General features: G+C 46.8%; 1 protein-coding gene across 2 annotated transcripts in view; it reads left to right on the plus strand.

Annotated features, from left to right (window-relative positions):
• MAP3K14 (mitogen-activated protein kinase kinase kinase 14) overlaps nucleotides 1-13529 on the plus strand; it is a 129951-nt gene that overhangs the window by 69424 nt on the left and 46998 nt on the right. For both annotated transcript variants that reach the window (XM_086923846.1, XM_086923847.1), the window contains exons 2-6: nucleotides 1600-1870; nucleotides 2676-2748; nucleotides 8704-8917; nucleotides 9036-9674; nucleotides 10557-10694. In XM_086923846.1, the coding sequence (XP_086779972.1) occupies nucleotides 1624-1870; nucleotides 2676-2748; nucleotides 8704-8917; nucleotides 9036-9674; nucleotides 10557-10694 (1311 nt within the window). In that variant the 5' untranslated portion in view covers nucleotides 1600-1623. The remainder of the gene's footprint in view (nucleotides 1-1599; nucleotides 1871-2675; nucleotides 2749-8703; nucleotides 8918-9035; nucleotides 9675-10556; nucleotides 10695-13529) is intronic.

Genomic DNA, 13529 nt, shown 5'->3' on the forward strand with positions numbered 1-13529 from the left:
TGTGGTCCTTACTGATAATCTTGTTGCCGTCAGGGATGGCTATGGCGATGTCGGGCGTTGATGAGGCGTTCATCCAGGTTTCTGTAAGAAAGGCGACGTCCGGCGATGTGGTGTCGAGTAGGTTCCAGAGTTCAATGGCGTGGCTGTGGACCGAGTGGGTGTTGACCAGGATGCACTTCAGGTGGTTAGTGTCAGAGCTCTGTTTGGAGTTAGTGGATTTGGTGTGGGTCTTGATGCAGTCGAACTTGCAGGAGTGGCAGGTGAAGGGTCCATGGTTGTGTCCTGGGGCGGCTTGGTAGCAGTTTGGTGGTCGGCCGGGATTAAGGGCTGAGAGGGTTGCGGCGTCGTACGTTATGCGGGCGGAGTGGATTTTGCAGGGGTCTGGCGCTGGGCGCAGTCCAGGCGCGGACGGGCGTAGACAAGCTTACCTTTGGCGCACCTTCGGCGCGCGCGTCCGCTGTGTCATAACCGATATACAATTTAGATTCATTTTACTTCCGGGTGGTGGTCCACTAACAGAAAGTGCATAGCCCTAATGCCCTTACAGGTGAACGCCCCTCCCATATTGCTCGGTTTGTAACGCATTTATTTGAGTTCTCTCTGCATCTGGGTCCCAGTGACTTTGCTGGGGTTGGGGCTACTAACTGTAAATGCAGCAGGCCTCCTGGCTGCAGTGAATTGCCTGCATCTGCTGAACCAAATACATATTTTATTTGTATGCTTGCTATTTCCAATGTAATTTACATTTACCTGAGTGGGAAGATGGTGGTGTTGCGGTCTTCACAGGAAGTGGAAGTTCCTGGAGAGCAGCTAGGTTTCCAGGTTAAGATAAGTGTCCTTGCACAAGCCAGAATTATGGTTCCCTCCCCCCCTTGTATTGCACAATCTCCTTTATGAGGCTGGTCTCCTACTAAGACCCCCGACCCTCCTATTTCTCTGTGTTCTGGAGATCACTTATTTGTACGCATAGTGCGCTTCATAGTGTTTTTACCGCTGTTTCTAAGTTATGTAAATAACAGATATTCCTATTACCCAGATTGATGTTACTTTACTGAACTCGGCATGATGACAGGCTGAGTTTGCCCTGTGGAATTCACACTCGCGACCTTCCTATTCCAACAGATGGCAGTGGTAAACATTAACTCACTGAGCCATCCTGCCATCTAGGGACGTTCTAAGAGTTCCAGCGTCGGACCTAAAGTAAGCAGATTTCCATGCCACCGAGTTTTTCATTGGAAAGCAACCAAATTGCTTTTCCACAGTCACCCACCCACCCACCGACAGACAGAAACTGAAAGCAGAAAAAGACCTCTTGACTTATCCACGGTCCGTTTTAGGCTATCTCTTACCATTACGAAGAATTGAGTTAAACGAACACACACCACTTCCCCACGCAATGCAAAATCCAACCGAGTTTCCGTTTAGACAAACTTCTACGTTCTATAATAGGTTGTCTCCTTTCAGTGTGTAATGAGGCAACAGGCCCCTAGTCCATTATCATGATTTTTGCAATGTCCCATGTTTGTACATTCTGTTATGCTTGTTCTGCCAGCACCAGCAACTTGTATGTTTGCATAATCTTAATGTTCTCCTTTTCAGAACCGATTCTAGAGTGGTGGGAAAATGGCTGTGCTCCGTGCGGAGTGCCAAGGAGCGCCTTACCCAGCCACGGGGCACCAGAAGGACCTTACAGTTGCCAAGGGGTCCAGCGAGGCAGCGGTAGAGAAACCAAGCACGGTGGGCAAAGCAGAGGAGCAGGAGGTCTTTCAAGTGGCTTGGCCGAACCTCTACAATGTGATCTGTAAAGGGACCGCCAAAGAAGAAACCGATGGAGCTGCTCGCAGCATCTCTATCATCACTCATCCAGAATGTAAGCGCCATGGACCGCTATGGGCTGTCAGCGTGGGAGAGGAAAAGTGTGGGATAAAGTTGAGAATGATGAGGGAGCTCACAACTGATCTCATGCTTTCAGTAACCACCTTTAATCACCCTTTGCCTGGTTACTAGATGTAGTGGGTCTGAGAAGCAGGGTCTTTCTACATAATTAAAAACCACTGGGTATAGCCAGGCGTGTTGGCATGGGTGGTGTTGGGGTACCTTCAGAGAGAACTGGCTTCTGTTATCTTTTATAGGCGGTAGCATTAGTTGGACAGGGTCAAGTTTAAGAGTAGCTGACTGCCTCCTACCCCAGCCTTAAAGATGCAGAAATAAAATGAATGATTCCAAAAGTGAACAGATGCAGGTGAGATGCCACCGTGGATGTTCAGTGCAAGGAATGCCGTTTGGCCTAGGAGCTGCCTCATTCTGGCTTCTTAGCCTGGTCTTGCAGGCCTATTACAGGCCGCCTTTGATGATGGTGGTGGCAGCAGTATTCCCCATCCTCCTCATCCCTTACTGCACACAACTTAGACCTGTCTCGCTGGTTTTTTGGTGGGCACATTCAATTAGCAAGTGAGGTACAGGGAAAATGAAACACAAGGCGAGGGCTTTGCAGCTCAGCTCCTCCATTTGAAAGAATGCTCAACTGTACATAGACACTGTTACACTCAAAGCAAGTGTGTGTGGTTCTGTGACATCTTTTCTTGGCTGTTTGCATGCAGGGTAGGAACCAGGAATTCATATTCGATGGCAATCACAAGCTTACGTTTATTGCTTTAAACTGTCTTTTTACACAGGTGAAAATAATCAGCAGATCTGCCCCAGCTCTTCACAGCGAGTGCTTTATAGTACCGGCTCCAAACAGTACAGGTAAGAACTTGGCTTGTTTATCTTAGTGGCTCTGTGGTTCTAATCTTATTTTTGATAGTGCTTGTACAAAGGTAATATGTTTAGCAGAGCAGTATCATAAGGGTGGGGCAAAACTGCTTCTTGCTATTGTGCAATGCATTGTATAAGCTGTTAACATAAACTAGGCTTGGGAAGAGCACAGGTTCTGGCCCAGTAGCGGTCTGCTCTGTCTTGTTCAAATTTCTGAATAAATAGGTCTCGTTCCTACAAATAATGCCAACCAATTGATATCCCGAGAGACTGAGGGGTGTGCCCTCTGCATTTTGCAGGGCTTCAAACGGTGACACTACTTCCTAAATCTGGCCAGACCTACCAAATTAATGTCAGGGCAGTTTAACCTGTAACTCTTTCCCTCTTCTTTGATGGTCAGTTCAGAGCACTGACCACTTCAGCTCCTGACCTCAATGATGTGGTCTGCCCCTGTCTCATCTACAGGGCACCATCATCAGTGAGTATGTGCAGCAGCAGGAAAGAAAGGCCGCTTCTGCTACATGAACACTTTCTGCATGCCCATCATCAGAGCATTCAGTACTTAAAACTAAAAGCGAAAGATACCCCAGAAGTCAAACTTGTGACGCAAATCAGATAACTAGACGTTGGATGCAAAAGTCTACTTTGCTGCCGGACCCATATATAATCAGGTTGAGGTTGTTTGCCACTGTGGTCCTGGGATCTGCCCTACGGTGGCTCTGCAAACTGGGCCAAGAAAAACCCTTTCCACTCATTACTCTCTCAGCCGTCCAAGCGTCCCTGGCAGATAGTGTGGAGGACGAGCTCATAACACCACAGACACAACAATTATGTTGTCTAGCCCAGTGCTGGTCTTTGTACAAGAATCGTACTTTATTATGACAGTCAAACACATTATGACACAATTCATTAGGGCTCAGATATAACAATGTATGTGCAGCTATGATTCCTAAAACATCCCACCTACTATGACACTTTCTCTCTTCTAGGAATCTTAATAGTGTCCGTAGCGCCGCAAATCAAGTCATAATCCCAGATCAACACAGGTGCAGTTCGCTAGGTCTACCCCCGCTCAGAGCAGTTTGTAGTTCAGTTCAAGGGTTTGTTCCCAGTTTACAGGGATCACTAGGCAGTAGTCACTGTTCCCACTGCAGAACGCGGTCTGCATGTCTGCTTGAACCACTCCTGTGCGGCACCGTTACCTGCTCACGTTGCCATGGTCTGCAGGCGCTGCAGGGCACTCCTTGTTCCAGGTCTCTCAGCACGCTTCCACTGACTCAGAGCTGTGGCGAGGGAGCAGCATAGCAGGACTACTTGGTGGGCCAGGGAGATGGAGTCTCCAGGGCGATATCCTACAAGTGCTTGTGGTGCAGGTATGGCCTCCGTGGGTTTAAACCCTTCCATGCGTTTGTCGGCCAACAGCCGTTGCGAGCACTACCTCCGTAGTCCTGCGCACGTCCGTTGGCCGACGTGACCCCGCCCACTCCGCTAAACTAAACTGCTGCACGCCGCGGTTAAGCGGCTAACATGGGGTTTGTGTATGTTTTGGCAGTTGAGGCCTACAGGCCAGGATTGGCTCTGGCTTTGGTGGTGACATCCACTCCTCCTTGGTGTACGCTGGGGTTTAGCAACAGTTATACCGAATCATCAGGTGGCACTTGGTCGACTGCTGGGCCTGCGAAGGGAGACTGGGAAACCTCACAACAATGGGTCAGCTCCAGCTTAGCTCCCTAGGTCAGTTGTCAACTTCTGGGTGCTCCTCACCTTGGGAAAACAGCTGGCTTCTTCTCCTGTGCAAATGACCTTCCATCAGGGCCATTAACTCACCTCCCCAAGCTCTGTGAGCAGGGAGGCAGACTTGTAGGTGCTAGGGCTTTGTAGATCTTCGGCTTCTTCATGAAGTTGTGATGTCTCCTTTACTTTTCAAGACTGTCTGTCATGCAAACACCAGCCCTGGTCACACCGCTTCCTTTCAGTACTCTGTAGAGCACGTCATACCTTTGTTATGGGGAACTTGGAATTGGAACAAAGGGGGTTAGTTAGAATCTCATTTTTATACATAATTTCCATACTGGGAAACTAATCCCGCCAAAGGTTTCAAAAGCAGTTTGGGGTGGTTATCTTTCAAACGTAATTTCTAGGCTGCTATTAATACTCCGCCTATGCAGGAAGCAACTGGGGTGGCTCCAAGCAGCAGTACTCGAAACAAGGGCTCATTGAAGTGTGCAGCTGACTATCATCAGCTTTCATGAATCAGTAATTGGAGGCACACAGAAGGGCAAGCACTACCTCACATTTAAAAACAGAAAATGCAGCCTCGTCACTCACCCGTCCTCGCTACATTCCTCTTAAGTGGCAGTGCTCTTGAAAAACGAATCAGCAGTCCTTTGCTAACCAGACTCTCATGGAACTTCTTAAGATAGTCCTGCCTCCATCCTTCTCACTTCAGGGATGGGTCTCCACTCTCCAGCCACAGGAATTTAGGCAGTACACTTCCCTTGTCTGGGGAAGCACTCCTCACGCTCCATCTTCTTCCAGGCTAAACCCGGGGTATCCAAATGGATGCCACTGGCCTCAGTACTCTGACTCATACAACACACACAGACTCTTACTGTCATGTGCTACACACATACTGCACATACAAACATACTTGACATTCACACCGTATGTGTACTTAGGATTGAGAGTTTCACATAATAGCATTGAGGGGAGGGGGCTCCAGGCATAAACAAGAGAAGGCAATAGACCGCTCTGTTGCTGACAAAGAAAAAAGGTCTGGTCATACTATGAATTCATAAAGCTGGGTACGCTATGAATTCACAAAGCTGGGTTCGCTGCAACTACTGCTTTATGTAATATACCCAGAGAATTGACGGTAGGCCAATGGCTACTATGAGGACATTCTTGGTGTATCCATGCAGGTCACAGGACAGGTGTTGAACCTTGCATTGTCAGTCTAGGCCCATAGTGTGATGTCGGGGGCCAAAATAATTCAGGATAGCAATTTCACATGCAGTTGGGCACTTAGGGCTACCTGTTTACCATGCAACGGATATTCCTATCACATTGCGCAGAGCACACCCTCACGTACAGTGAGGGGGGCAGAAGAGCACATGCAAGGGAGTAAATAAAACCCTGAAAAATTGATGTTTTTTTCTTTTATTTGATAGTTATGTTGTAGGGTTTTTGTAGAGTAATCTTTTACCCATATTAGATCTCATGGTGCAGTAACAAATTAGTGCATGTCCGCATATCCCGGCATAAACAATTTTCCTGCTACAGGAAGGGACTTCTAGAGTTGGTCTAGATCTGGAAGTAGTGACCACTGACCTTGGCCAGGTGAAAGGACAGAACTATAAATAGGAATTCCATATAGGAAGATCATAAGTGGAGCGGAGATACAGAGGGGAGAATAATACATTATAATTGGACACAAAGAAAGTAAGGGACTGTGTAGATTCTGTGCTAGAATCATAACGTATTTTTGATTGACCTCTTTCATGACCAATTGCTCATGTAGAGAGTGGAGTTCAGTGGAAACCCGTTCAAAGGCTTTTAAGCTACATTTAATTCCACCTGCATATTTTGTTGTTTTATATGCCATTTTAATACAGAGTGATTGGTATATAATTTTTTTAATATAAAATCATTACTACCCACTCAAAATTACTGCTGATTTTTCCAACTTTGAAGGATTAAAAACACTGTCGATCTTGCTGGGGTTTGAATCTTCGACCCACAGATCTCACATAGATCTCAACAGTGAGCACTAAGCTTACTGCGCTATCATACCAGCTGATTGTCCGAAAGGGTCAGTTAAATAGGCCCTATTTCAAAAGTTCATCCTATATTAGATAAAGGCTTCGAGAACTTCTGGGCGAATGTTAGAAATGGGAGAATTCTTCAAGGAACTCTGATAGGAGCGGTTTTTAGATCCCATCATGTTCTAGGGTAGGGATAGCAAATCTGCATCAGCCATAGTATCCAGAGTCCTCTCGGTGTTAACCAGTTTAACACAACAGTCTATGGAGGAGAAGCAAGGACCTGGATTGCAGTACCTAAGGCTACGACATTTTAAAAGGATTTCAGGTTTAATTTGAGAAACTTTAAACTCTGTTTACACTATTTTGTGGCCTCGAGAACAAGAGGACTTTTGAGGGAGTTGTTAGCCAACTTGCTTCTGATGGAACATAAAGTGGGTATCCTGATGTTTGTTGAGCAAAAACATGACCCTAACTAGCAGCAATGCACTTTATATTGCATGTAGGATTCACACAGAGCCATAAAAGTGAATAAAAAGTTAAATACTGACGTTCATATCTAAGGGGACTCTCCCAAACACCCTTGGCAGGAGATCAAATGTTTATAGGGCCGTACCATGGACAACAAAACACACACCATTGAAACTGATGCAAAGTCTCAGCCTTGAAAGGGTTGCACAAACTGAGCCATGAAATGGGTTCACCAACAGAGCTATGATATTGGCACAGCTGTGAAAGGCTATGTAGAGCTAAACATGTCCTAAAATACAAAAGTGATAAAATAGAAATTAATCTGTAACCGAACAAGAGGAGTGAAAATCTGTAAGGAGGGAGGTCTAGAAAAAAGCATTAACATTTATGGAATTGAGAAATGGTGTAAGATGCAATGAAGAGCAAGACATGGGACCCCACCACCACAGAAGAACATAGAGAGCAGGCTAGAGCATCAAAGAATGAATATAGAAAAGTTCAAGGGGAAGAGAGAATAAAAACAGGAAAAGACAAACTAAATGGTGGAACAAAGATAATATAAATAGAGGAACAAAGATAACTCAAATGGAGAAGAGTGACCAGAGTTGTAAAACCTAAATTGAGGAACTGAGATACGAAAATCCATTAATTGGAAGTTAAATAAAGAATAGCGTAAGCCATCCACAGAGTTTCCTCTGAACTATTTGCCTTGACATTTACCCAGCTTGAGGTTATCCTTAGTAGGAATTGTTCAGAAGTTTAACTTCTTCTTATTTTATTTATTAACAGTGGCCCTGTGTCAGCATCTTAAAACTGCCTATCAGCTAAATCTATGGCTGTCCACCAAGTTTACTTGTCTTTAAGCGAGTAGCTCTGCATATATGGCTTAGCACAGTTATATTCAGAAATTACATTCATACTTTATTTCCCCTTTAGACAGCCGGATTTAAATAAGTAATATTGTTGCAAGCAGAACTCTACAGAAGACTAGAAGGCCGATAATGTATAATTCAAGAATTCATTTATTTGCAACAGTAAATTAAGCCTTCATTAACGAGAAAAAGTGGTAATAGGGTATTGGTGAGCTGGTGAACTGCATTTCAGGCGGGCACATCGACTGTCTTGTCGTTAATGAGAAATGCACTGCGAGCATTACCTGAAAATTATCTTGCACAAGAATGACACTACTTGAAACAGAAAATTGCGTTTCATACAGGCACAAAAACATTTTAATTAATGAAAACTGCCTTACTTGAGCATTATCAATGCACTGCAGCAGGCTGATGATCCAGATAGTTGCCCACCATGTTGTCTCCTCAATGAAGGTTTCACCGTTGTGGGATTATTCTGAGACTAGTTTGTTGAGACTTATTGAATTTAGGTTTGCACGTGTTATTTTTGGCAGTGTACAACTATGCAGGCGATCTGACATGATGGGCAGTTAATGAAGGGTTACTAATATCTGTGGAATTGATTTTTTACGGTAGGTGAATATGCATTTTCAGTGTGTGAACTCTTAACAGATAAGCTTGTGAAACTGGCTTTTCTACTGATTAGATTTACGGTTAGCTTAATTTACTGGAGTCCTGTAGCATGTAAACGTGTAGGCAGCATTCTGTTTATTAATATGAACCACCCTGCATACCACTGACAGTAACAATCCTCAATCAGTGTTTTCTAAGTCTCTGGCACATTTTCCGTTCTACATATATAGCTTGTTGGAAAATTTTGAGCACATCCCCAACAATGTGGCAAATGCAACGGAGGGAAAAATGTCACCTGCTGCCTGGAAATCCAGGAGCCATAACAAAGCCAAGAAGAAGCGACGCAAAAAAGCATCAAAGGTGCGTCTGCAAGTGGGTGAGCAACCTGCAACCCGACTGGCCAAAACTCCTGAGCAGGAAAGCTGTCCACCGATACCAGTCCAGGTAAGAAGTAATTTCATTAGGTCTTAGAAACGAAAAGGTCGTCTTTTGTCCACCATGTGATTATAAGTATTCACTATAATCTAAAGTGTTACTGTTGTTTTTTCTTCTGTGCTTTCAGGAAGATGAACCCTGGAACAGCACATTTTACGACAGCAGAACCTTATGGCTGACTGGGTCCCTGAAAGAGCCTTCTGTTATCCAGTTTAATTCTGTAAAAGATGGAAAAATCCTACAAACAGATGAACTGCCCACAGTTACAGAGAAAAGAATTAAAGAGCTTCACAAGTTGATAAGCCCGAATCAGTACTTGTACCACGTTGGTGTTGTAGGGAAGCTTCACGATCGTGGAGATGTTCTTCCTCAGCCAGAGACAACACATCCCGAACCCTGTACCTTGCAGCACTCTTCATTCGTAAATCCAAAAGTTTCTCCACTTCAATACTTCTTGCATAATCAATCCCAAAGTGAAGCATCCTTGAAGTTATTCCTGGATGACCCAACTTACTCCATTGAGGAGTATCACCTCTCTGACCATAAACTAGAGCACAGTGTTCCGAAATATGGCGATTCATCTGTTCACGCTATTTCTGACAACCTTTCTGTGGAAGAATGCACAGTGGATGCCTTGAAAGGAAGTGTGAGTCTCGGGGAACTAAACAACCTGACAGGCCTGGCCAAGACCTGGAGTGAGAGCGAGCATCGTTCGTGTGGGTATCGTCAGGATGATAGCGTGAACGAAGGCGTCCTCCTTTCAGAGGTAAGCATACCACCCAGTGGTCATTACACTAGTAGGGTGTTATTGCTGGATGCTACAGAAAGAAGACACCCCTTCATTTGATTCAAGTAACACTTCATTTCTCAAGTGTAGGGCCGATGCAGGAGTCTTTAAAATGACTGCAGACGCTAATATGAAAAGCTTAAATATACGCATGAATGCCTCCTCGCATGATGGCAATTGAGCATAAATAACGTAAAATAACCCTTCAGTTAACTTCTTGGAGACAAATCGTAAAGAATGTAATTTTCCAGATAACTTCACTGAAGTGTTCACTGTACTTATCCATTACTAATTGTTATGGTCTAACTGTTGTTAGTTTGTGAGAATGTTTTGCTATGTGAAATGGTAAGCTGCCCATTTTGGAAGCATAATAATGCAGTGCTGCAGCTGCATGATTTTGTTTTCTCGAACCAGTTTTGTTCCTGCATTTAGACTTCAGACATAATCGCTTGTACTCCTCTTAAGTGGCGTGCGGCCAAGGTTTCTTTTTTTATCATCTCATTAATAAAAAGGAAATTTCTCTGGCATCACCGGCGGCTTGTTTTCCAAAGGACACTGTGTGTATAACTGCATGCTCACTGTGCTTCTTTGCACGATTGCCTTTTAGTGGCTAGAAGGCTCTAAGGATATTTAGCTCCAGGTTTTTCCTCAACACAATGAGCACATGAGTATGATTGCTGAATTGTTACTAGGGTGAAATATAATACATTATGATACGTTTGTGTTTATAATGGGCCTTATTTTCTGCACTTGATTGTTTTTCCTCTCGCCTTTCTTTGTTTGCTCATATTTCCAAAAAGCTTCTGCTGCGCTCGGTTGTGACGTTTTTTTCCCCCTTCATGTTGCTTTATCTATTCATAGAAGCTACAGCCCGTAGATTATGAGTACCGAGAAGAAGCCCAGTGGTCCAAGTTTCCAGAGATCTTAGGATCTGGTTCCTTTGGTGAGGTGAACAAAGTGAAGGACACAACCACAGGATTCCAGTGTGCTGCTAAAAAGGTATGGCTGTACTGTCCAACATGGCAGGGGGCGTATGTCTGTGCTGTAAAATATAATATAATCTTACTGCTGTATGTATCCCTTCCTGATGTTAGTGCCAGGCACAGGCATGCTATGAAAACAGAAGCTGTCCCTTAGTTGGCTCGCAGTCTAGAACTAAAATTGAGCATTTATAAAGGATGAATTAGAGGGTACACTTTATTTTGTATTGCGAGGTTACATTATTATAACCATTGTACAGTCCACAAAATGAAAAAAACACGTGCAGAAGAAAAGAAAAAACTCATGGATGCGTCATGAAGAGTTAACATCTCTCCGAATAAGACCGCCATGGAATAAAATGAATGGAATCCTCTTTAACAACAGTAAACTAGAGTGCATCTCTTTCCTTTTTTAGGTCTCGCCTTTACCATTCCGCAGGAATGGGAAATGGGGAGAATTCAAGTCGGCAAAATCCTCTTCAAACCACGGGATTTTCAGCCGCGGTTTTCTTTAAGTTCACGTGAATTACGTGATTAAACATGCACATGCATCGGCAGCATTTCTCCTGCAGGCTCGCAAAAGGCTCTCCTCCCTCCCCACATCAAAGGCATCAATCACCCTCCCACAGGCTTCCCCAGCGCTGCCCCGCCCCCTGCTTCACAGCCAGGCCATCTGTTCCCTGCCAGACCTCTCACACCTCCGTCACAGCATGCCTGTGTACTTCAAATGCTTATCAGTTCACACGGCCGGCCGCAGGCCGTGCAACCAGACAGAGCACTTCAGTTGGTGTGCAGCCCCCCTCCCAGCACTGCCTTGTTACTTTCGGCAGCCGTGAGTCCCTAAACACTTTTTATATTTAATTAGCAGCAGCAGCATTTCTCCTGCGCCAGGCCACATCAAAGGCTCTGTGCCACTTTCACCCACACAGCAACACTTACAGACACGCAACGCCACTCACACCCACGCAAGCCCACTATCATCCACGCAACACCACACTCGCCCACGCAACGCCACTCACTCACTCACTCACTCACTCACGCACGCAAAGCCACTCACACCCACGCAGTGCCACTTTCACCCACACAGCACCACTTTCAGACAATCAACGCCACTCACACCCACGCAAGCCCACTATCACCCACGCAATGCCACAGTCACCCAAGCAACGCCACTCACCCACGCAACCCCACTCATCCACGCAACACAACTCACCCACGCAACACAACTCACCCACGCAACCCCACACATCCACGCAACGCCACTCACCCATGCAACGCCACTCACCCACGCAACGCCACTCACCCACGCAACGCCACTCACCCACGCAACGCCACTCACCCACGCAACGCCACTCACCCACGCAACGCCACTCGCACACGCAACGCCACTCGCACACGCAACGCCACTCACCCACGCAACGCCACTCACCCATGCAACGCCACTCACCCACGCAACGCCACTCACCCACGCAACGCCACTCGCCCACGCAACGCCACTCGCGCACGCAACGCCACTCACCCACGCAACGCCACTCACCCATGCAACGCCACTCACCCACGCAACGCCACTCACCCACGCAACGCCACTCGCCCACGCAACGCCACTCGCGCACGCAACGCCACTCGCGCACGCAACGCCACTCGCGCACGCAACGCCACTCACCCACGCAACGCCACTCACCCACGCAACGCCACTCACCCACGCAACGCCACTCACACCCACGCAGCGCCACTTTCAGACACACAACGCCACTCACACCCACGCAAGCCCACTCTCACACACGCAAGCCCACTCTCACACACGCAACCCCACTCTCACCCACGCAACCCCACTCTCACCCACGCAACGCCACTCACCCACGCAACGCCACTCACCCACGCAACGCCACTCACCCACGCAACGCCACTCACCCACGCAACGCCACTCGCGCACGCAACGCCACTCGCGCACGCAACGCCACTCGCGCACGCAACGCCACTCGCGCACGCAACGCCACTCGCGCACGCAACGCCACTCACCCACGCAACGCCACTCACCCACGCAACGCCACTCACCCACGCAACGCCACTCACCCACGCAACGCCACTCACCCACGCAACGCCACTCACCCACGCAACGCCACTCACCCACGCAACGCCACTCACCCACGCAACGCCACTCACCCACGCAACGCCACTCACACCCACGCAGCGCCACTCTCAGACACACAACGCCACTCTCAGACACACAACGCCACTCACACCCACGCAAGCCCACTCTCACACACGCAAGCCCACTCTCACACACGCAAGCCCACTCTCACACACGCAAGCCCACTCTCACACACGCAACCCCACTCTCACCCACGCAACCCCACTCACCCACGCAACGCCACTCACCCACGCAACGCCACTCACCCACGCAACGCCACTCACCCACGCAACGCCACTCACACATGCAACGCCACTCACCCACGCAACGCAACTCACTCAAAGCCACTCACACACACGCAGTGCCACTTTCACCCACACTGTGCAGTGCACAATAGGTCTCGCAGTAGGAAAGTTGGAACTATTGGTTTTGTAAATGACAAAGCCCTTTATGTTTTTAAAATGAAAACAAAAATAAAAGGCATTATTTGCAATTGTAATAGCTCCAACTTTCCTACTGCGAGACCGATTGGCAACGCCAGTGCTTGTTTGCCATGGAGTACATTTGACTGAATACATTCCTAGAGCAGTACTCCTAAGACATGTTGGGTCTAGAGTACACTATGAGAGTAAGATCGAGGCCTTCAGCACTCTCCAGATTAGTCTTTTTACAAAAGTTTGACGGGTTTACTAATCTTATAGTATTCTGCTACTCAATAGTGTA

The sequence above is a fragment of the Lissotriton vulgaris genome, chromosome 5 (genome assembly GCF_964263255.1).
Source record: "Lissotriton vulgaris chromosome 5, aLisVul1.2, whole genome shotgun sequence".
In the NCBI taxonomy this organism is placed as follows: Eukaryota; Metazoa; Chordata; class Amphibia; order Caudata; family Salamandridae; genus Lissotriton; species Lissotriton vulgaris.